A 25,401-nucleotide genomic window follows, 5' to 3' on the forward strand; every position below is an offset into this window, starting at 1 on the left:
CTCGGACGCCAAGGCACGGGCGCGCTACCTGCCGTCCGCCTCTCCTCCCGGGCAAGTCCTATCCTCGCGGGCACCCTGACGGGCAGCTGCCCGCCTCAGTCATTTGCCGAGCATCGTCCCCTGGTCCCGCCTCCCTTGCTCTGGCCCCCACTTTTGCACCCAACATCCGGGCTCCTGCCTCTCCTCCAAACACCACACCTCATCCTCCGTTCCATCCACCCCCCTTCCCCCGAACGGGGGGGGAGGGGCGGGCTCGAAGGCGCGCGGGGCGGGCTCGTGAGCGCGCCTGCCTGCTTTTGCCTGCCTGTTCATGGCAACTGCAGCCTCAGTCTCGCCTCCCGCTCGTAGCGGTAGGCACGCTGCTCGCCCGTTTCCCGAGCGGCCGAGCCGGCGAGCGATGCCCGAAAGCGAGGCTGCCTATCGCGCTCCGTCTGTCCCTTGCAGCAGCAGCGCCTTCGTCACCTCTTCTCCTGGCCCGAACGGCATAGGCGGCGGCGGTGTTGAAGGAAGAGGAGGAGGACGTGACCGAAGCCGCAGGAGCGATTCACGCTCCGTTTTGATAACGATGTTGGCAGCCGCCGTTGCCTGAGTGCTGCCTGCTCTGGAGACCCCCAGGACTCCCCGAGGCAAAGTTTGTTCTGCTGGCTGTCGCCGCCCCTTGCTCTGGACTTAGACGCGCGCGAGCGAGGGAGATTTAATTTAATTGGGGGAGGGGACGGGCAATTCTGGTGAGGGGGCTACGCCGCGCCTTCTCCTCCGCCTCCTCGGCTTTTCCTCTGCCCACCCGCCTCCTCCTACCGCCGCGGCTGCTGAATAAGAAGACCAAGAAGAAGAGGGACGCTTTGGGGAAGGGACAGTTGGCAGAGGGCTTGCTTGGCCTCTCTGCCACCAGGACCCACCAGACCCGGAGAAGCGGGTCCTCTTCTGATCGACGCATCTCTGCGAATTGGAGCGGCAGCCTTGCGCCGGGAGCCGACCGGGCAGCCTGCGATCCACCTGTCTTGAGGATTTAGAGCCGCCCCGACGTATCTCCTTGGCTCTCCTGTTGCGGGACTTTGATTGCTTTATCCGAGAGCCGGGAAGGATTTCAATCCTCCCCTTTCATTGTTGCTGAGAAGGACGGGGCCAGTTTTTTGAAGTCTGCCCTCCCTCCCAGTCGCCCGTTCGTTTCCCCCGCCGACCCTTCCTCGCACCAGCAGGCAAGAAACAGAAGGAAGAGACGGAGAGAGAGAAAAGGGACAATGAAGAATTCGTGGCTAACTTTCGCCTTCCTTTGGGGAAGCATTTGCACACGTAAGTATCGGGAAAAGTTTGCGAAGGGCACCCCTCCTCCTTTGTTAAAAAAGAAAAAGGGTGTGTGTGAGCTGGGCCTTATAATAATCCTATTTTCACGATAATAACAGTAATAATAATAATATTAGTGATTCCCAGCAGCATCAAACCCGATGTGCAGACAACCAAATCGGGGAAATACCCCAAGTGTTAAACGGGGTGAGATTTGGTTAACTGGAGAGGGGGAAAAGAACAAAAACAAGCGCACTTTGGCGCTGCGGGAGCCACTGGGGGCAACCGTGGCTTCTCGCTTCTGCTTCCCCTCTCGTGGCCGCGTGTTTTGATCGCGAATTGAAACACGGGAGGGTGTTTCCAGCGGTGCCCCGTTGGAAAAGACCCGAAAGGCCGGTGCGCTTCTAGGAGCGCGAGGCTGCTTCCCGCGAGGGCATGTGCTGGGGTGGGGGGGGGGGGGGAAGAGAGAAACAAAGCTGAGCCCGAGAGTAGGAGAGGAGAGGATAGCGCAGCTCGGCTTTCCCCTTCGCCTCGCGTGCTCCGGCTTTTCGCCCTGGCGAAAGATAATCTCATTTTCCCTCCAGCACAGGCGCAGGGCGCGCGAGGCCTCGGGGCTTTGCTCCCGGCTCTCGCCAGGCGATGGGGAAGGGGGGGGGAATACAGAACCTTGCAAAGAGCCCCCTCCTCTCTTTTTCCTCCTCTTACAAGTTCCCTGGGGATTCCTTTATTCGCGCGGTTCCTCCATCTGCCCCCACCCATTGCACCCTCTTTTCAAGATAACGCCTGGTGTTAGACCGGCTATCCCAAATCCTTCGGGCGTTGAGGAGCACCGCCGGCTCCTACCCAGCGCCGTAGGACGATTTTGCGTGGTTTGAAAAGCGTTCTTTCCAGCCAGATCCGGGCGATCTCCTCCGCGTTTATTGGCGGCAACTACCCGGTGGCTGAACAGACCAGAGCGCTCTTTTCAAACCAGTTTGCAAACGCTGCTGGCCGGCGCTGGAGAAGGAGGGCGGCCGACTCTTTTCTCCTCCCTGGGGGAATCTTTCAACTTTCGCCCGAGTCGGGCCGGGTTTCTCGGAGGGTGGAGAAAACAAGCATGTTAGCGGAGAAGTTGCAAATGTAAACAAGCGGATGAGGGTGTCGGCCGCCCGGGGTTTGGCAAGGCCCTGCTTCCGAAGCAACTTATCCCGAAGGAATTTTATTCCCCCCTTTTTTCCCCCTCAAACGAAGCTCGATTGTGGGGATCGGGAAGGATTGTTGGTGGTGGTGGGTCGGGCGGTGCAGATTGGTTTACATTCACGCCTGCTTGCCTGGACCGTGTCTGGCTTTTCACTATTTTGGTATTTTCCCCCCATTAGGAGGAGACGATCCCGATGGCTAAAGAAAGGAGCGTGGGGAGGGGAGGTGCGCGTGCATGGGGAGCGCGGAGCAAAGGGATGTTTTTCAGCCCCGGGCTGCAACTTTTGCTGCCAGACCCTTTTCTCTTGTTATGGAAATGTTGCCTTATTGTCCCACAGCACTGATCCCGCTGCAAATCTGCTTTTCTCTTCCCGCCCCAGCCTTCAGGAGGAGGAGGTGATGATGACGGTGGGGCGGGAGGCGGCGTGTTGCGCCTTCCTTTCTTTTGCACGGCAAACCTTCCACCAGCGCCGGGAGGCGAGCATTGGCGCGTAATGGGGGGGCGGCGGGCAGGCGGAGGGTCTCACTACCTCAGCTTTTGTTATGCGTTCTTCCTCTCCCCATCTCCTTGTTTGGAGACTTTAGGAGGGGTCCGCGAAAAGGGGAGAGATATCACCCTTCGGGGGGGGGGGAGGCTGGAGCAACGTCCAGCACAGCGGCGGTAGTTTGGTAGCCGCCGCCGGCGGCGGCTTGGCCGAAAAACGCGGCGCGCGCAACACGCCGATCTCGTGGCCGCGGGATAACAACAACAGGGAGCGCTGACGTCACTGGACGGCGCGGGAGGGGAGGGGGCCATGGGGTTTGAACCCTGGAAAGCGTCGGCCGAGCGTTCGCAAGGCTGCCCCCTTATCCCGTAGGGAGCCTTCCCAAGGCTTACTAGGGATAGAAAAGGGTCTCTTCTACTTGGCGAGGGTGCCCTGAGTTCGCCCGGTGGCTTGCTTCGGTTCTGGGCATAAATTGTCCCACGCTATCCTTTGCCCAGCCCGTTTGCTGCGCGAGCATCTTTCCGCAAGCTGCAAGATGCTGCTCAGTTGGTCTCCTACCCCCCCCCCTCCAATTACGGGGTACCATCCGCTACGCCTCTCTTTTAGGAACGGGCCTCAGGATGATCCTTCCATTGCCTTTCTCAGAGTCCCCCCACAAAGCATTCCGGGAGGAGGGAACCCCCGTCCTCCGTAGCTCTTCTGTGGCACGCTAGATAGATGTAGGTGCCCCCCCCCATCTCCTTTTAACCGTTTCCTCCCTCGCTTTATGTCCACGGCTCCTGTAGATTCGTTTTCAAGCGGCCTCGAAATCCTGGCAGGGGTTAAAGCCGGCGAAATGGCTGCTTCTTTGGGTTTTCTTTGTTCAGGGTGCCCATTATACATTCACTGTCACTGCCTTCTCGCCGGGTCCGTGCTGTAAACAAAGCTCGCTCCATTTTCCTTTCCTCTCCCCCCCCCATTTTAATGCAGCTTCAGTGTGCAAAAAAGGGGGGGGAGGAAAGCGTTTGCAGTGTGCTAGTGGTCCAAACATCCAGGCGTTGCTTGAATTGAGCTGCTGGGGTCTTTTGGCGAAATTCTGCTGGCGTGGAAAGCCCATTGGTTCCATCTAGAGATTTCTGGAAAGACCCAGGATAGGTTGTAGCAACAATATTAGATGTGTGGCTGTGCGCTTGCGGTATCAAAATTCTGCACGCCTGCAGTCACCAACTGCTCCCCGTTTTGGAAACATGATTTATATGATGGGGCTATTTTTAGGTCATCTCTCTCCTGTGTGATTTTTGTTTTAAAAAGATTTTTTGTTTATCCGCTGCGCTTGCTTGCTTACTGAGCAGAAAAAAGAAAAACCCCACTGCTTATTTGTCCTTCCTACCGCTCTCTAAAACAAAACTGGGGTTTTTATGCTGGAACCGTGCTTATATTTACACCCATGCTGGAATGCAATTAAAAGTTGCCTTTAGAAATAACTCGCGGAACCTTGCTTGTGAGGCTTTCGCTGGCTTTCTAAAAATGTAATTCTGAAAATTTAAACAAGGATGGGAATAGCGAGGCTGTCCCTAGGGACAGGTAAACAGTTAACCCCCAACTGCCTTGTAAAGGAAGGTAGTTTTAGCAAAGCTTAAATTCCTCTAGCTGCCTAGAAAGGCTTAGCTGGGAATCTGTAACTGAAGTGTTGAAACTTTGTGTTTGTGTATGCATGATCTCTCTGTGTGCATCCCTGTGTATTGCATATGGATAGCTGGTGATACTAATAACCTGAATAAGTAACTAGCAGGTTATCAGGCTTGTTTTTCTCTTTTAAATGCCAAGGTGAACCATCAAGCCCCTTCCCAAAAGAGAGGAGCAGCCGATGGCATCCTGTAAAAAGAACAAAATATGGTTGGGTACTTTGCTTATCTATTTGAGTATACACACACTTGGTGATGGCCACTATGGTTTTGTTTGCCAATTATCCCGTAACTCAACTTTTCAGAAATGAAATCTGCCTTGTAGGAACAGTAGTTCCTGGTAGAAAACAACAAAAGTTCATCTTGCTTTCTTAAAAAGCAATCAATTGTATCCCAAACACTTTTCCAGAGCCTTTCTTCATTTATCCTCTTGTGCCGGAGACCAGTTTCATTAGCTTGCTAATTAAACTCAACAAACGGCTGTGCCAAAGTTAATGGTGCCGGGGCTTTAAAAACACAAAACTCTTGAACTACTGTCCAAGGCCCTATTAACAAAAATCTATGGTTAGATATAGATTATGCCACCTTAAATATCAGGACTCTTCCAGGATTGTGGTACTTACTTTAAAGGAAATTTGTGCCCAATGAATAGTCCTCCTAAATCTGTTTACTAAAGAGTAATCCAACACTGAATTAGAAGCCAGGAAAGCACAAACCAGTGCGATGGCTGAGGTTTAGGACAGAGATTTTGGCAACTTTTAAGATTTGTGGACTACAACTCCCAGAATTCCCCAGCAAACCAATCTGGGAGTTGGAAGCCCACAAGTTTCAAAGTTGTTAAGGTTTGACATTCCTTGTTTAGAAGTACTGTCTCTCTCAGTTTTTGATTTAAAGGTTTATCACTCTGTATAAGTTACAGCCATTTTTAAACAACGGCTTGAAGTTAAAACGGCACTAAAAAAAAGATGATTTATGACCAGTCCTCGCACTTATGACCATCACAGCATTGCCATGATGACGTGATCGAAATCCAGGTGCTTGGCAACCAAGCTATTAATGGTTGCAGGTCCTGGATTCATGTGAGTCCCCGTTTACGACCTTCGCAGCTAGCTTCTGACAAGGTCAGTGGGGGAAGCTGTATTCAGTTAATTACTCTGTGATTCACTTAAGAACCGCAGTGATTCACTAACAGTCATGACAAAGAAGGTCATAAAATTGGGCATGGATTATTTAATGGCCAGCGGAAATCCAGGTCTCAATGTTTGTGAAATCAAGGACTACCTGTAATTCTAAAGCAGCTGGGATGTTGGGCCTGGTGTTGAACTGCAGAGGTTCTTCTTCCTTCCATCAGCTGTCACAGCTGTTTGGGTGTCCCTGAACAAAATGAACAGTTCTAAAAGAACTGGAAAAATTAAACTGAAGGACAGGTTTCAGATTGCACTGATAAACAGAACCTGCATGGAAAGATAACATTCATTATTTTACGTAGGTTGCTGGTTTGACACTCCTGCAAACAAACAGAAGGCTCTCTATCTGATCTTAGAGGTTTTTGTATTTAAAGTTATCTTTTAATATCTATCCATGGTCAATCATGGTTTGCACAACAGGGAAATTAATTGGGGAGAAGCTGATTGTAGATCCACAAGTATGGATCACCCAACAAAGTGGGAATCAATGGAATTAAAATGGGTTTTGCCTTCAGCCAGTGCAAGGCACAGTTTTTATGAGAATTTTCATCGTTAAATCTATTGTAAATCCTCATTCTGGCCTCCTTATGCTCTTCAGTGGAGGGAAGGTGTGGGAAATTGTATGGTATTGCATGTCCCTTTCGTATTTTCCCTTAAAGTCCTTCTACAGGTAGTCTTTGATTTACGACTGTCGTTTTATGATCCTCCACTCACCTGTAGAACACCCCTGGCTGTCCCATGACCCGGATTTTGGGTGAGTCAGTTTTGTGACCAGTTGTGGTGTCCCACAGTTGTTTCTCAATGTTTCTGTAAAACAACAGCAACTCATTTAAACAATTGGTTTTGCTTAACAATGTGAATGCTAGCTTAACAATTGCTGCCTTTCCTCAACAACCACTTAATGACTGCTGCAAAACAGGCTGCAAAATTTACTTCCAGTCCTATGGATGCCTGGACTTATAACTTATAATGAGTTAAGGCTGGATTTCCAGCCCCAATTACAGTTATAAGACAAGGACTACCTGCATTTTTTTTTTACATAAACCAGGAATGCAGCTTGATCCTTCAGACGTGAATTGTGGTCTTCAGTGTTTTTTAAAGTTCTCAAACATATATAAACACAAGGGAGGTTATGATCATATGACCCAAGAATCTGTTGTTTGAAGCTAACCACAAATGTTACTGAGAAAAGTAACTTTCATAATCCAGTGATTTCATTATAGTTTATTTCAAAACAAGCCACGTCTTGTTTCATGAACTGGCATGGTCTTAAAAACCATTAGAAAAATGGCAACATGATTTTAGTATTGCATTTAAAAATGCCCAGTGTGTTTATCTGTTGATTGGGCAAGGAATGCTTCTACATTAACATCTTCATAGACACAGAATAAATACCCAAGTGCAACAACTTACGACAGCTGCAACTTGTTGGAAAAGGATAAACTCTGTATTTAGTGACAAGGAAGCGATGACTGTCAATAAAGAAATTAGTTCTGGACAAATCTCATCTATTGACAGTCAAAAAAATAATGTGGAATCTCAACCTGAGCTTGGAAAATTGCAAGCTGACTTAGAGGATGGGGTGTTTAGGGGCTACTGTGAGAATCCACCACCTGCCCTACCAGTTTCATCTCATTAGGACTGGGCAAGGAACTGGAATTGAAGAAGCAAATATGGAGCATGCGTTTCACCTTAATGAAATTTCTTTTCCCCCACCCCCAGAGGCAAATGAACCTAGGAGAGGACACGGCTGCTTTAAGAGGCACCGAACAGTTATGAGATGCTCCAGCCCACATTGCAATATGAATCACTTATTCTTCTTCAAAATTGGATCCGTTGATCCTATTGTTATCATGAAAGTAAAGTTTACCTGTGTTTATCCTTAGGCACCTACGCACTGCTCTTCTGTACTGATGCTTTCAGCTTTTTAATAACTCCCTTTTTCTGTTCCTTGTATGTTTTCCCCAACGTTGCAAATAAAGTATAAGGGGGTTATTTATTCAAAGCATTGATAGGCCCACCCACATTATAATTCTTTGTGGCTTGAAGCCAGAACAATAAAACACACAAGGGTAATCCTCAATTTATGAACATAACCGAGCCCAACATTTCCATTACTAAGCAAGTAATGTTAACTGAGTTTTGCCCCCATTTTGCAACCTTTCTTGCCACAGTCATTAAGTGAATCATTACAGTGGTTAAGTCAGTAACTGGGCTGTTAAGTAAATCTGACTTCACCATTGACTTTCCTTGGCAGAAGTTTGCAAAAGGGGAATCACGTGACACCTGGACACTGCAACCGTCCTAAGTACATGCCAGTTGCCAAGCACCTGAATTTCGATCACGTGACCACAGAGATGCTGCAGTGATGACCCTAAGTGTGAAAAACAGCCGTAAGCCACTTTTTACAGTGCCACTTTAACTTCAAATGGTCACTAAACGAATGGTTGAAGGTCGAGGATTACCAGTATGCCATATATGTATAATTGGCATATTTCAAACTATTCCCAAGTATCAGTTCCAGAGGCTCCTCCTTTTTTATGGAGAGAGGGGAGGGGGGGGGAATTGCAAACACGTGTAGTGTGTTTCTAAAAGGAAATGCTACTAGTGGACTCCGTAATAACATCCAGATTTGTTATGAACTGTAATCCTATATAATAACTGTTGCTGCTGCTATAAGAGCTAAATTCTCAGTGTGGTTGAAATCCTGATCCATTTAGCATACAATTTATGAATGATTTCCAATCTATATCAATTAGTGGAAGCACCTTATAAGTCAAACCAAAACAGATGTATTTTGATTGTATCCATATACATGTGGAGTTGTTTTTTTTAAAAAAAAATATTTGTAGCACTTGCACCTATGGTCCTTGACTTACAACCGTTCATTCAGTGGCCATTTAAAGTTACAAAGGTACTCAGAAAAGTGACTTACGAATGTTTTTCACACTTAACAATTGTTGCAGCGTCCCCATGGTCAGGAAGATTTAGGGCCTTGGCAACTGGCATGCGCTTATGACAGGGATCATGTGATCATTTTTAATCTTCCCAGGGATGTGACAATCTGGAAAGTATGATCCTAACTCATCTAGAAAGATGCCAAGTCCTGGGGTGAAAATTAACTAGTAGATATTTTGAACTGGCAATGTTGTGGCTGGTTTTCATGCATGCTTAGATAGTCCTCAACTTATGACTATAATCAAGCCCACAATTACAGTCGTAAGCTATAATAATCATTATTCAAGTCACTGTGTAGCATGTTTCATTTTACAGCCTTTTTGGCAGAAGAAGTCATTAAGTAAATGCCAAGGTTGCATAGTGAACACAAAGAATCAATCGGGATATTGGGGTGGGTTGTGGGTTTTTTCTTTTCTTTTTGCTAGAAACATGATATAAACACTGGTTTTTGGCAAACCATGAATTGTGGTCACTTGACTGTGGGATGTTGCAAATGGCTTTAAATGTGAGCCAGTTGCCAAATACTGAACAAGCAGTCCTGTGACCACAGGGGGGCCCTGTCCATCAGAACTTCAGACTGGGTTGTTAATCCCTTTTTGGGTCTGTCGTAACTTCAGACAGTTGCTAAATGAACGTTCATAAGTTAAGGACAGCATGTATGCTGCCTGCTTCAAGGAGTGACCATGTTGTCTCTGGCACAAACATTATTAATGACATTTTTAAATATATAGTTCCAAGATAATGATGAAAGAAGGAAAAAATGATGGTTTCTTTTTTTTTTCTTTTTTGGTATTTTTCTGCAAAGTAATGTTTATTCAGTTCCTGCCTTGACAGCAATTGCACCACCCTCCCACTGAGGGTGAAAATTGATTTGGTGGCCAGGAATAACATATGAAGTGCCTACATTTGGATACTTCCATGCTGATATTATGGGCTCTAAATAAATAAATGTCCAAAGCTTTTTCTAGCTTTGTTCTCCAAATTCTTATTCTCCCAAATTCTTTAACTAGGAGAATTCAAAGATTTTCTCTAGGCTTAAAGTTCTCTGTACTGCACTGAATTCTGAAACATCTCTTTTATATATTGGCTATATTGCGCTCAGGTTATTATTAGGTGTTCTTTCTGTCATTCTTAAATAGAAATCTGATTTAATTTGTCAAGGTTTTTAATTGTTCATCAGCAGTCTGAGTGGTAGATATGGAGTTAAAGGATGCGATATATCCATACCTAATGCTAAGGCAGGATTTTCAATTGTGGTTTGTAGAACAAGCACGAATGGGTTGGATTGAATGTATTGCTAAGCACAATAGGTAAGCAGCTAATTCTATATCTATCTATCTATCTATCATCTATCTATCTATCTATCTATCTATCTATCTATCTATCTATCTATCTATCTATCTATCTATCTATCATGTGAAGCTAATTGGTAAGGACTCAAAACAGCCAAATAAGAAAACCCAACAGAACTAGTAACTACATTGAGCTGGGGATGCAGATTCTGTTAATTCTGACCTAGTTAAGTTGTGTTGTGAAGAAGTATTAAATATCTTAAGATTTAATAAGATTCTTTCAGGCAAGGTTATGGAACAAGGCGCTGATTGGGTTTCCAGCTTCTCTCTTTCTTCCCCCTCAGTTCTGTTAATGATTTTTTTATGACGAATCCTCGGACTGCGGAGAATTCATAATGTCAAGACCCTTCTTAAATAAAGAAATCAAATACTGTTTTATTAAAATTGCAAAGCCGCTTCGAGGATGCTGCCCTTTCTGAATTTCTTCAAATTACATTCTCAAAGCATTTTCTCAGTCTGCTGGTTTTATTCCCCCCCTCCCTTCTTTTCCTTGTTTCTGTTCCTTCGTGTTTTTTTTTTTTTTTGAAAAGGGGGGAAAAACACTTTAAAGATAAGTTGCAAAGACGGTTGGGGGAAACAATTTGGTTTCTTGCCAAATGTTTTTGTTAATAGCTATGTTGGGGCTGCTGTACCTGCAAATGTTTGCCGTTTTCATATATGCAGAGATTGAAAAATCAACTCTTCTAAGGATTTTTTTTTAAAACCAGGTTTTATCAAGTTGCAGTCAACTGTTGACACCAGAAAAGGTTTCCCTTTAGCAAAATTTCAACACAGAGTTGTGTTATCTTTCATTCAGCAGATGTGTATGTGTGATGGGGGGGAAGAGGACCCCTCCCCTTTCCTGGCTTTTGGGATAATTTGTGGTGTCTTTCTCCTAAACATCAGTTTTTGCGGCCAAGACAACACATGTTTTCCAATCAGTATGCCAGGTTTTTTTTGATCATTTGCACATCTGTTTGGCACATTTCAGCAACTGAAACTTACCCACAAATTACACCATGTGGTGGTAATGTCTACAGTCTCCCACAAAAGTTCATATATGTTTTTTGAGGGGTGGGGAGACATTTTCTTCTTCGGTTAAAATGGAATCACAACAGAAATCAAAATCAGATGAGTTAAGGTGATGCCTGCTTGATTGAAGGCTATGATTCTGCTTAGCTTCCTTCCTCCCCCCCCCTATCTTTTCTTCTTCTTCTCATGGAATTCCGCCCCTTCCTTAATTCTAACTCTGTTCCTGACTGCTTAGTTAAGCAAGTTACTTATGCTTATGCTCCCAGAGTGGCCCACTTTGTGGGAGAGGCCGATGTTAAATTTGCAGAATGAATCCGTGTATATGTGGGTACAGTTTCGTTTGGGGTAAATTTTGGGGTTTTTAAACAGAAGCATGCCCCTTGGGAGGGCATCTATTTTCTAAATCACCATGGCAAGAAACAATCCTTTTTAGTAACCATAGTGAGGAGAGAGAAGACGGTAGCAAAAGTAGGATTTAAGTGCCTTACGCAACCTTAGAAGTCCAGGTTTTGCATCCCTGCCCTCTCTGAGCAGATAAATACAAGTTGCTTTTGACTTATGACCACAATTGAGTCCAAAATTTGTTGCTAAACAAAATAGAGCGAATTTTGCTCCATTTTACAGCCTTTCTTGACGCGTACCTGTTAGTGAATTACTGCGGTTGTTAAGTGAATCTGGCTTCCCCATTGATTTTGCTTGTCAGAAGTTTGCAGAAGGGAGGGGGGGGCGGCGATCATGTGATCCTGAGACACTCCAGTGGTGCTGCAAATACGATCCAGTTGCCAAGCATCCGGATTTCGATCACGTGACCAGAATTCCACAATGGTCGTAAGTACAAAGACTAGTTCTAAGACCTTTTTATCCAGTGCTGTTGTAACTTTGAATGGTCACTAAACAGGTGGTTGTTAAGTCGGGGATTATCTGTAAAGGGGAGGCGCCATCGTCCTAGCACAATGTTTCTCAACCTTGGCAACCTTAAGATGTTTTCAAATCCCAGAAGTTTCCAAAACAGCCATTAATTGAGTGTCTGTCAATATGAAAAACAACCACCAGGAAATTCAGAAGCAACCAGGGAGGCTTGTTAGCGTGACATCATTTGTGGTCCCATTTAAGCTGGCATTAAAGGGGTTAATATATCCCACACCACCAAAGATTCCAAAGCCATTGTGTGGCAAGTGATCTCAATAAGCAAACAGGCGTCACGAGACGGGCCATATTTCAAATACTTTTTATTTATTTCAGTATAATCCTCGTCTCTCACGGTCACCTCTAATGAATGAAAGTCATTTCTGCCATGCACAAGGGACGCCGAGAAACGGCCTGATTGCCTTCATGGTGGGCCCTTTGCGCATATGAGGGACTGGCATTGGGGCTGGGTAAATGGGTGCCACCCGCCCGCTACCTTGGGTTTCATGCCATCTGAGTCTTCCGCAGACCATTGTTGGGTGGAAAAACGTGTTTTCAGAAATTTAGGAAGAGAGCGGTTAGCGCCTGGCTGCCCTTGAAAGCGAAGGTAGGGTCAGTTATAAATGACACTTGGATGGGAGGCCACTAAGAAATCCAGGGGCTACAGATTACAAAGGAAAACCCGAATATTCTAGTAAATAACAGTGGCAAATCTGTACAGGTACTCCTTGCCTTAACAGCCACACATTCAGTGATTGAAGTTACAACTGCACTGGAAAAAGTGACATGATCATTTTTTTACACATCCCCAGCGTCACATGAACAAAATTCAGACGCAACCAGGGGTGGGATTCTAAAATGTTAGCAACCAGTTCTCTGCCAGGTTGCTGGGCGGGCGTGGTCTACTTGGCCTCCTGCACCATTGCAGGGGAGTGGGCATGTGTTTACACCCTGCCCAGGCTCTGGAGGCTTCCCCCGAGACTCCTGGAGGGTCAAAATGGCCTCCTGCGGGCTCCGGGGTCCCTCCAGAAACAGGTCCATTTTCAGACTTCCGGAAGGCCCAATTTATGCCCTCCCAGACCCTCCACGCAGCCCCTGCCCTTACTTGGCATCTAAAATGGGCCGAGTGGAGACTCCTGGGAGTGGCGGGGAGAGGTGGGAGGGGCAAGCAAGTCCTTCCAACTACCGGTTCGCTCAAACCTGGATCCCATCACTGGACACAATTCTGCCCTTTTTCTCCACAACAACCAATCCTGTTGTGGGGAAAGAGAGGAATTGGCCCAAGGTCGCCCCGCTGGCTTTCATGCCTAAGGCTAGGCTAGAACTCACTATTTCCTGGTGGTTGGTCCAGAGTCAATGTATTGAAGCTGGAGATGGCAAATCTAATTGTGTGTTGCTCGGGGGAGGGGGGTGTCCTGTGCTTATAGCTTTTCTCCTGTCTAGTCTTCCTAAATTAAGGATTGTCTTCCTGTTGGGTAAGTACATTAACATACTGGCTTTCTGCATCTCCATAGATTGTCTTCTGCATTCCTACAGGTAGTGCTCACTTAACAGACACAATTGGAGCCAGGGACTCTCACTAAGTTGTGCAGTAATTATGCAAAACATCACGTGCCACTTTCTCCATTGGCTCTGCTGGTCCGAAGCTGTCCACGAAGCACTCAATTGGTGAACATGTGAGCATGGAATACTGTTGTCGTTATAAAAGCATGCTGATTGCCCAATGCCCCCAAATCCATCACTGTTAATGCTGTGATGGTCATTTGTTTCATGGATCACTCATCAAGTTATTTTTTTTCAGGGCTGTTGTAACTTCGAATGGCCACTAAACAGGGCAGCCATTAAGTGAGGACTACTTGCATTGATAGTTGGGTCATCCCAATGACATTTATGACAAACCATCAAGGCATAGCACTGCATTTATGACAGGAGTCTAAAATCAACCCCAGCATTTGAGAGCCATGAAGTGCAAATTTAGCATCTCTCTTGAACATTAGGAAATCAAAGAGAGACCTGGTGGATTGCATTTTTAAGTTTACTTTCAGTGTCAATTGCCAGAAGCTCAACAGCTTTATCCACCTTCAGATGTATGTGCATGACTTAAAATACAGTATGGAGGAAAAAATAATCAGGTTGAGTGACAAACCTCCATTGACAATGAGGTGTGTATTTGCCGAGTCTTAACTTTTAACAAAGTCAAAAGCAATCCGAATAATATTTATTTAGCGATAAACACCTTTGGGGTGTCTGTAGGGGAAACATGCAATGGTCTACAGTCCTTGTGTCCATCAGTTCATAATTGGTTATGCCCAAGGCCAGGTCATCAGTGATTAATTTTCTCCTGCATGCGTTGATGCTAAAAAATAAACTTACCCATTGCGTTTTTGACCATCTACTACCCTTTCTGGTTTATTAGCTTGCAGATTGTTCCCAGAGTGTAAAACTCTTCAAACTTAGTGTTTGACAAACTCAAGCTAGCTAAAAATAGCTCTCCTAAATATGAAAGCTGGTTCAAAACTCCGAGGATTCGTAGAGTCACTTTACAGTTATTGTTGATAGAATTTCAGAGTTCCAACTTTGGGAAGTGAATGACTTTCTGTTGAGCTAACAGCTGCACTCTGCCTGTTGAGATCTATAGCTTGCCTTCCCGGCTCTTAATAATTCAACAGAAGTGTTATTTTACAGCAACTTGTGTGGAAGATTGCAGTCTGTTTGTTTGTTTTTAATCTAGATGCTAGAAGCTTTGAAAATCATGTTTTTGAAAGGCAGGAAAATTAATTTAGGGCTATAACTTCATTCACACTTTACTCAGGATTAAATCCTGCTGAATTTTAAGTGGTTTTACTTTCAGCTAAACACATACACAAGATAGCACTCTTCGTTAACTTCATTTAAGAGAAAGGGTAGGTCCTTTGGAAACCCAAACTGCTTGGATTTGTCTGATTTAATTCTATTTTTTCTTTCCCTCTCCATTCCCCCTCCAACTTTCCTGTAGGGTTTCCAGATTTCTTATGATTACTGTTTAAATTGCAGCCCTAAGTAAACTTAATTGAAAAGTAAATCACGCTGCCCTTGGCACCTTTATTCAAACATTGTGATAAGCCAAGCTAAGCAAACCACTTTGTGGTTTCCCGAGATAATGCGAATCTTGGCACAGGATTGTATTTTTGAGCCGAGGCTACGGGGCCTAACTTCTTTTTAAAGAGAAAAGTAGGATGAAAATATTTGGGATAAATGTTTGAAAAATCTACATCATGTTCCAATTTAAGGGTAGTAAAAGCAAACTCAAATATATGCCACCAGCAGGACAAGGAGCATAACGTGGGCAGAGTTAATGGCATTCAAATAAATCCTATTTGAAACAGGCAGCTGTTTTCAAAGCTTTGGGGGGAAAACGCTGCAGCTGAAGATTGTATTCGGGAGAACTTGAAAAGATAAGGATCGTTTTACTACCTTCTGGGCTAATTGAAGGGGAATTATTTTAGCATTTATCTTAAAGCCACATCATGGGGAATGGTGGCCAATTCCAGGTAGTCCTCTACTTGCAACCATAATTGAAGCTGGAACCATAGTTGTAAGTCGAGGAATTATCTGACTGGATTTCAATATTTTTTGTGCTAGTGATTAAGTGATTGTTATGCTAGTGATTAAGTGATTGTTATGCTAGTGCAGCAGTTAAGCAAACACCATAGTCCATTTCCCCCCCCCCCAATCTATTTTCCCCAGCGGGTGGTCTTTTGCCAGAGACAGGGAATAAATGCTGGGGGAGAAATGAGAAATTGTGGTCATCCAGGATTGCTGGATGCTGTAGGCAGCCATAAAGGTTGCTAGTTGCAAAGTGACCAAAATACATGTGGCTGATGCAACTTTCGACAGTCGTTAAATGACTGGTCATAAATTGAGGACTATGTATCAAAGTGAAACATTGCATAATGGTATAGAAACAGAAACCTAGAACTTTTTAATTGGAGGAAGAATCAATCAATGCAGAATTGATGCTATGCAGAGCATGGCACTATATTAATGCACCCCTAAATTTGGCCTGCAAAAACCTCCTATGAGATTTTATCAGCATAAGGCACCTGGCTAGGAAACAGGAAGTTGTGAATTCTAGTCCTGTCTTAGCCATGAAAGCCAGTTGGGTGATTTGGGGCCAATCAGCAGGAAGTTCTGAGTTCTAGTTCCACCTTATGCATGAAAGACAGCTAGGGGACTTTAGGCCAATCGCTAGAGACTGGGAGTTCTAGTCTCGCCTTAGACATGAAAGCTGGCTGAGTGACTTTGAGCCAGTCAATCTCCCTTACCCCAACCCACCTCGCAGAGTTGTTGTTTAAGGAAAATAGGGGGAAGCAACAAAGTATATTTGCCACCCTATTTATAAAAAGAATAGGGGAAGGATAAAAAAAAGTTTTATGAAGTGGTCTGAAATTCCGAAAGATGCTCTTAAGACAAACACACGTGCAACACGTGGCCCTCCACATATGAATGAGCCCCATTTCCCAGCAGCCACAAACATTACAGTAATGATGAATGCTGGGACCTGTATTTCAGTATCCTCCAGAAAAATGTCTTGGAGGCAGGATGAGGTAGTTAGCCGTGAAAGTTTTGTTATGGGTGTCAAAATGTAAAAATGACTTATGACTGGGTTTCCCCACATTTAAAGCCTCAATGCTCTTGTGAACAAAACTAGGACCGACACATATTTATGGTGGTTGCAAAGTCCTTTTTGCAATCTTCTGACATGCATAGTCAATGGGGAAACCAGATTCACTTAATACGCATGTTGCCAACTTAATAACTGCAGTGATTCACTTAACAACTGGGGCAAGAAAGGTTATAAATGGGAGCAAAATTCAGTTCGCCATGGCTTTGCCTTAGCTATGGAAACTTGGGGCTCAAGTTGTGGCTGTAAGTCAGGGACAAACTGTAAGGCCATGTTTCACTCCTTCATACTCCTAATTCCCTGCTTCCCAGCACAGACCCCTGGTTGTTGCCATTCTTGGTGTTTAATCTCTTGCCATTCCCCTTCAAAGCTTGATGTTCTCTTCCAAGATGCTCTTTTGCCTCTCTCTGCATCACAGCTGGTCTTGAGTGAAAGCACTCCCTTATTTTTCCGTATCTTTCCTGGGCAGAAAGACGGGTGGAGTTATTCATTTCCCAATGCTTATCTCTGGCACATTCTTAATAAGCTTCTCAGCCTTCCAACCCAGTTATAGGAATTAAAAGAAATAGAAGACACATTTGTTTTCCCAAACACACATAACCCCTGCCTCCGCCCATTCCTGCAAACTAATGTCAAAAAATGTCAGGATAATTAAAACTCTGCTGGCTTGTCCAGAGAACAGATACTTGGATAGGAAGAAAATATTCTTTGTTTTGAAAGCATTATCACTCCTATTTTATTTTCCTCTCTCTCTCTCTCTCTTCCTCACCATACTTCCTTTGGCTGAATGCAGCTGGTGTTTCTTGTGTAAAGTTTGGTAGCTATAAATTTACCTCTCTGCTGCCTCTTTTTTCCCTGCCTGCAAGATGGAGGTGTGTGAAATTGATTGCAAAAAATTGGAGGTCTTGCTTAAATCCATTCCTGATACCAGCACAAGTAATGCAACCTGTTCATTCGTTTATTTGTTTGTTGCAAGATATGTATTCTGTGCTACGAAATGAAAAGATAGCTTGCAAAAGATAAAATTCAGGTGGAAACAGCAGCATAAAGCAAATTTTAAAAGGCAATGAAAGCAGTTATCCTTAATAACAATTAGGCAAAGTTACCATAGCCTGTGGAACCAACATTATGAGGTTCTAGGTACACATTAATACTTCAAAAGTTGGGCCAAAAGTCAAAGAAGTTTGATGTAGTTGTTAATGTACTGGCCTAGAAACCAGGCGTCTGTGAATTTTAGCCCATCTTAATTAGGAAAACCTGCTGGGTTACTTCCAGCCAATCAGCAGGAGACTCAAATCTAGTCCTGCCTTAGGCACAGAAATAACTAATTGGCTTTGGGCCAATAACCAGGCAAAAGTAATTTCTAGTTCCACGAAGACAATCTAGGTGTCTTTGAGCCAATCACCAGAAGACTTGAGTTCTAGTCTCGCCTGGGAAGATTGCCGGTTGCAATCATGTGATTTTTTTGCTTAACAGTCTCAGTGATTTGCTTACATGGCAAAAAGGGCTATAAAATCTGGTATGGTCAATGATGCCTTTATGACAAATTTTCTTGTCCCAAAGGTAGTCGTAAGTCTAGGACTATATGAATTAGATTCCCAAGCCTCTTTCCCCAAAACATGGTCTTCTCTGTCTGTTGCTACCTGTTAGCCGTGTAGTGAAAGGAAGTACATGTCTGTTTTTAGCCACCTGGCTGGATATTTTTCTAAACATTCTCCTTAAAAGAGAAGGGACAAAGGCTGCTTCCCAGGGGCTGTTCAACTGTAATTCCACCAGGAATGACCTGGGCAGCTCTAGTGTTCCTAGCATTGGGTCATTTTAAAGCCCAGGTAACATTTCTTAGGGACACGGTGGCTCAGTGGCTAAGACGCTGAGCTTGTTGATCAGAAAGGTTGGCAGTTTGGCGGTTCAAATCCCTAGCACCATGTAACGGAGTGAGCTCCCGCTACTTGTCCCAGCTTCTGCCAACCAAGCAGTTCGAAAGCACGTAAAAATGCAAGTAGAAAAATAGGAACCACTTTTGGTGGGAAGGTAACAGCGTTCCGTGCGCCTTCGGCATTTAGTCATGCCGGCCACATGACCACGGAGACGTCTTCGGATAGCGCTGGTTCTTCGGCTTTGAAATGGAGATGAACACCGCCCCCTAGAGTCAGGAACAACTAGCATAAATGTTTACCTTTATTAACATTTCTTAGCAGTATCTATACCATGGGGGGTGGGGGGGGGCAAGGATGCAAAAGATGGACAGAAAGCAGGGAAATTGACCTAAGGTGATTCCCAGAATCTTTCTTTAAAACTCCAAGCAGATAGTGGCAAAATAAGAATGCTTCACTGATTTCTTACCGACAGAAATCCCACTGCCAGCAAAGACAGGAAAGGGGGGGGGGGACATATGCTATGACACCACTGCCAGGACAGAGCCTTCCACACCTGATCTCACTTTGCTGCGTTCACTTTTGAACGGGAGATGTTGAAAGTTTCTATCTATCTGAATCCACGATAAGGGCAGATTCCATTAGTGTCTTAATTTTTTTTACAGGTTGTTGGAAAGTTAGCTGCAAACAAACCAGCTAGTTTATTGCCACCACAGAGGGAAAAACTATCCATTAATGTTATAATCTTATGAAAACCTCCCAATATTTCCAAAGTATATAGGTTTTTTTATACCCTTCGGTGCCAAGGATCACTTATTTTATTTTATTATTTTGAAAGTGTAACAGTATTGAAATCATAGCCCTGCTAAAACTTTTTGCAGGCAAAATAAAAATTAAAACATCCAGAGATGATCCAGATACGAATTTCAAAGTTGCAGGCTAAGATAGGCATTTGCGAACAAAGATGACCTTTGATATTATATCCCACAGCATTGCAACCAGCTGAAATTTTTTTTTTTAAAAAAAATTCCTCGCTAATGCAAGGTTTCATGAGTTGAACCTTGCCTTTTTGTGCAGGGTGCAAAATTGTTTTATGGGTTTCTGTAGATCCGTTCTCTTGGGTCAAAATAGAAATTGCAAAGCTGTAGATAAGATGAGGTAGGAAGGTTTCTGTGACTTTGACACTGGCCTAAAGAGCCAAGTTTGACTAGGTATTAAGGAAGCTGAAATTGTGGGGTAAATCTAACAGGCATTGAGATCAGTGCAGTAGAGGAATACTTGCTGCAGTCTGTTTACAGGTCATTTCTTAATCCACATGGAACTTTCTTTTGGTCTACTTTCCTTACACGCATTGAAATTGTAATCTAAACCTGTTAGATTGGGTAATGGGTAGGCACACACAGGCTTAACGGTAACAACAGCTCTTTATTAAAGTACAAGAAGTGAGAACAATCCAGCGAAGGTTGAGTCTGACAGCAGCCCTTTTATAGGGAGCTGTCAGACCCTTCGACCAATAGGATTAAACCTCTGTTCCCGCCAGAACAGAGGACCTTGGTGGAAACCACTGTAGTTAGAACAAGTATCTAACACCCCTCCCCTCTTGGATGGAACAATCCTACTTGTTACGTAGTCACGCAGGTAGGCGGGCTTTTGGGTAACTCTGCCTGACCCGCGCAGTTCAGTAGGAGGGGTTTCCTTGGACAGTCGGACACACCTGTTTGCTCCGCAGCTGCGCTTGATGGAAGCTCCTGGAACCTTTCACAGGCCGCAGCTGGAGCTTCTAGAGCCGGTTCACTCGGAACTCGCTGCGGGCCTGCAACATAACCAGATAAGTTTCCCGGTACCCTCGGGCTTGAGCTGGTCGTGGAAGGAGTGAGTGTTTGCTCTGTTTGGGTAGGGCTTTGGCTAACTCATGCAGGAGTTACCTCTGGTTGTCTAAGAGTGGAGTTGGAGAGGCGGCCACGGAGTTGGTCACTATGCCTTCTCCAATTCCTACCATCCTCAAGCTCTAGGAGGTAAGAGCGAGGGCCGGTGATGCCTATCACTCTGGCAGGAATCCACAGAGTTCCCCCAGCATAGTTGTGGGCATATACCGACTCCCCTACGCTAAACGTCCAAATCTTACTTGTGGAGTCGGGGGGCAATGAGGCAGAATAATTGGGGTGTAGCCGGTCTAAGTGGGATCTTAGCCGGCGACCCATGAGAAGCTTGAACAGAGGACCTTGGTGGAAACCACTGTAGTTAGAACAAGTATCTAACAAAACCATTAAAAAAGTAACCTTCTTCCCAGTACCAGGAAACCCCCTCCCCCCATCCTCAGTGGCACGAAAGCTTTCTAACTAATGTGTTTGCTTTTATTGTTTTATATAAAAGTCAGTCGTTGAATGGAGCATCCTGTAAGCCGGCTAAGTAAGTAAGTGAATAAATGAATGTTGTGTTTAGAGGTTGCATTTTTAATCATTGCTTTAATTTCCCTCCAGTTAACAACCATACTGTGTTGTTAATGCATTGCAAGGGTGGTGTTGCAGTTTGAGGCATGATTGGCAGCCTGGGGAATTCTGGGAGTTGAAGTCCACTCCTCTTCCAAGTTGCCAAGGTTGAGAAACACTGGTGTGGAGTCCAAAATAGCTGGGACAGGAACCAAATCTTCTGTTTACACCCAGCCCAAGCGTGCTTTTGATCATACCATCAAATTGTAAAGAGCAGTTCTCCTACGCTGCTCCCAAATGCCTTGGCTGCCTGTTAGTGGCAGGACTTGACAGCACTCAGCAGCTGCACTTTAGGTGGGGAGTGTGTTTGCTGCTACCAAATGTTGCTGCTTAATTATATGTCTTTAATATAGTCATTAAGAGTCTGCCTGTAGGCTATTTTGATTACTTTTGTTTACAAGCACATTACTTGACATCCAAGTGAGGTTGGGAAAAGGGGTTTTTTAGGCCGGCTTTCATCAGTGTTTTCTTTGGAAGGTCATGGAGAAATAATCTTTTTTTTTTTAATTTTTATTTATTTTTTGTTAAATTTCCATTGGCTCCTCAATGCTCAAGCTACTATTTTAAAGAAGGCAGAATGAAAACAGTAGGGCCCTTTTTGCAATGAAGGAGCTGAAGAGAATCGCAATCTGTTCTCATTTCCAGCCAACCATTCTGTTTAACTTAAAACACACACACACACACACACACACACACACACACCTCCATCTATAGGATTATAGCATCTTTTCTTCTTCCTGGTTCATGTTTACTTATATATTTGCACATGAGCAAGAGCATAATCTTGCTTTTGGGAAGACCCAGCCTACTTTCTGTTATACAGAGTAGGGTTTTTGTCATTGCTGTTTGTGTAATTCTTTTGTGCTTCAGGCCCCTTTGCACAATAAGGAAAGCACCAGCTTAGTGTCCTGGGGTGGTTGCGTTTTCCTTTTACGACACTTAAAGGATTTGCCCATGAATGACAGTGTTAACTCTGTGAGCTATAAGGGACCCCATATTTATTTTATGCTTATTTTGGAAAAGGTGCAGTCAATTTGCAGAGGAAGAACTAATAACTCAATGGAGTAGTACATCAGGCTATCATGAATGAATGTTTCGTTTCGGTAATTGAAATCCCAAAAATTATTTTGCATACAGACAGTCCTTGACTTAACCACAACTGGGTGCAACATTTCTGTTCTGTTGATCATGTGACCATGGGGATGCTATACAATGGTCTTACCCGTGAAAAAAATGGTCATAAATCACTTTTTTTTCAGTGCTGTTGTAACTTCAAACCGTCACTAAATGAAGGTTTGTGGAAGGACCAGAAACGGTTAAAAAATAAATGCAGTTTCTTGAGTCCTAGTAAAGTGAGGAAAAGAAAGCAACAAGAATAAATAGAGTAAGAAAGAAAACTCACTTATCATTTCCTTGTTTTGTAATACTCCTGGTGGGGGGGAAATTAGAGTTGAAGATTCTTAAATACAGCAAGTCCTTTTCTCTTTATCATTTAGCACTTCACCGCATTCCATGGGGGTCCTTCCTAGCATTCCAGCTTATTTATAATTGACTCAGTATTTATTTTCAAGGCACCCTGTTGTGCTCTGGTTATCAGATGAACCCAGAATAAAATAGGGAATGAGGTTGTAGGAATTCAACAAGTGAAAAGTTATTTATATATCAGCTTGGAAAAAAAGAATAGAGTTCTGAAATTCTCTCCCTGTTTTTTTATGGACATGGAGAACTTTTAAATTTAATTTAATTTTCCAATCTGTGGAACGAATTGCCTCCAGAATTTGTGGGGGTGATCCAACACTGGAGGTTTTTAAGAAGAGATTGGTCTGAAATAGGATTTCCTGTTTGGGCAGGGGGTTGGACTAGATGACCTGCAAGGTTCCTTCCAACTCTGTTAATCTGAAACAAAGTCGTCAACTCTCTTCCTTATGATTTGGCAAAGAACCTCAGTAGCGTTTATTTCAGGATATCAAGACACATATGAAGGAAGGAAGGAAAGAAGGAAGGAGAGAGGGAGGGAGGAAGTAAATAAGGGGAGGAAGGAAACATTTCCAAGTTTCAGTGTCATAAGGATGCAATTTTTGATCCAGCATGGAAACTGCTTTGTCCCTAATGATTAAATTGGAAGGTTTTTTTTTCCAAACATCAATACACCAGCATTGGTTAGAATCAACAAGAAACACTGGGCTGAAAAAACTCAAGTAAGCTCCATAAGCTCCAGTATTAAGTTCATTACTTATTTATTTATTTCTAAGTTGTCCCAAGTTCACAGCAAGCTCTGGTCAGCTTACAATTAAAAATTTAAAAGAAAACAACGTATACCCGAAAATAAAATACAACTTGACTGGAAGATAGAATTAACCGTCTTCTTGTCTTCTGGATGTTTTAAACATGGTTTGTGGAAATATTTGGTTGGTGAAAACCACCTTCAAGCCCTGGTCCAAATACAGGCAGCCTTCGACGTAGAACGCTTTGTTTAGCGACCATTCAAAGTTACCACAGCATTGAAAAAAGTGTGACGACCATTGCAGCACACCCCTCCCCCCCAAAGTCACGTGATCAAAATTCAAGCACTGAGAAACTGGCAGTTATGACAGTTGCAGAGTCCCGGGAGGTGTGGGGGTGAGCACGTGATTTCCCCCTTCCAACAAGCAAACTCAATGCGGGAAGCCAGATTCACTTAACAACCGTGTTAGTAACAAAGCAATTGCTATGATTCACTTAATAACCGTGGCAAAAAGGGGGCAAAACTCACTTAACAAATGTTCCGCTTAGCATCAGAAATGTGGTGCTTAAATCGGGGTTGTATGTCGAGAACTACCTGCCTGCCTGGCTTTTTAAAGAAGAAAGCCGACTCTTTGTATGGCTTCTGTGAACTTCTACCTCATCCTCAAAATTCAGGGCAGGCAAGAGAGTTTGAGGCATAATATGTTTGAAGTAGTTTTGGGGAAAATAGAAGCGGGAAGAAGCATTATGTATGTCCATCACCTTGAGTTACTTATAAAGTAGTAAAGGCGGGATAAAAATATAATAATTAACTAACTAACGAACTAACTAACCAAGCAAGGGGTTAGTATGTCATGCCTGATTGGGAATTTCCGGTGGGGGGGTGGGGTGAGGGGAGGAAGATGCTCATGGTAGTTCTTGGGAATCTCTTTGCAAAAGACTATTTAAGTTAAAGAAAGGGAGGTGGTTAATACGTCAGCATTTCAAAAGAGAGGAAAAAAAATCTCTTGTGCCTTTGTCTCTGGGAATTTGGCAGCAAACAAGATTTATCCTGTGCTTAACTCTGACATGGAAGATGGGAAAGAGATAGTATGGGCAAGGGGAGAGGGGCGGTCTTTACAGTTTCCCTAATCCCCCTTAATCCAAATAACACCCCACTCTATCCCCATCCTTCATGGGAAGTGCACCCACGGAGGGGGGGGGGGGGCTGGGAGACTGTTTCTGTATTGCTCTAGAACTAATTGTCCTGCCTTCCGAAAAAGGCCCATTCAGATAAAAGTACAGGTAGTCCTCGACTTACAACACTTTGTTTAGTGACCGTTCAAAATTACGACACGAAAAAAGGAGACTTGGGATCATTTTTCACACTTATGACCGTCGCAACATCCCTGTGGTCTTGCAAAGAACATTCGGATGCTTGGCAACTACTGGTTCATATTTATGACGGTTGCTGTGTCCCGGGGTCATGTAATCCCCTTTTGCGACTTTCTGACAAGCAAAGTCAATGCGGGAAGTCAGATCCACTTAACAACCTTGTTAACTAACTTAATAGCAGGGATTCAGTTAACCAATGCGGCAATTAAAGTCATAAAATGGGGCAAAACAAATTTCTCACTTAGCAATGTAGATTTTGGGCTCAGTTGTGGGTCGTAAGCCAAGGACTACCTGCCTGGACCTTATTTTGCTTTTGAGAAGACCTATTGAACAGGAACACTGACATATCTTCAGGTTTCCCTTTCCATTCTTTTATTATTCATTGATTTATTAAATGGATTTCCTGCTCTTTGGGCCGCAGCTCTGGCTGGCAGGTTGTTTCTTCTAGCACAACAACCCTGCGAAGTAGGTTGGCTGAGGGAGAGAAAGGAAGACCAAGGAGCTGTCTCAAAGACATCTGGGCAGCTTCTGGGGCTGATGGTAGGACTTGAACACAGGTTCTCCCCAGTGGTGAGATTCAAAATTATTCTCTGCATGTGGCATGGTGGGCATGGCAGGGGAAGGTTACTGCAAAATCCCCATTCCCTCCCGATCAGCTGGGACTCGGGAGGCAGAGAATAGATGGGGGCGGGGCCAGCCAGAGGTGGTATTTGCCAGTTCTCCGAACTACTCAAAATTTCCGCTACCGGTTC

The 25,401-nt window shown here is 44.3% G+C and overlaps 1 protein-coding gene across 6 annotated transcripts in view; it reads left to right on the forward strand.

Moving 5' to 3' along the window:
- The first annotated feature begins 318 nt into the window (after positions 1 to 318).
- The window catches only part of ACVR2B (activin A receptor type 2B), an 85,356-nt gene continuing 60,273 nt past the window's right edge, over positions 319 to 25,401 (forward strand). For all 6 annotated transcript variants that reach the window (XM_081932928.1, XM_081932932.1, XM_081932929.1 and 3 more), the window contains exon 1: positions 319 to 1,293. In XM_081932928.1, the coding sequence (XP_081789054.1) occupies positions 1,242 to 1,293 (52 nt within the window). In that variant the 5' untranslated portion in view covers positions 319 to 1,241. The remainder of the gene's footprint in view (positions 1,294 to 25,401) is intronic.

Source organism: Natrix helvetica (assembly GCF_964273705.1).
Source record: "Natrix helvetica genome assembly, chromosome: Z".
Lineage (NCBI taxonomy): Eukaryota > Metazoa > Chordata > Lepidosauria > Squamata > Natricidae > Natrix > Natrix helvetica.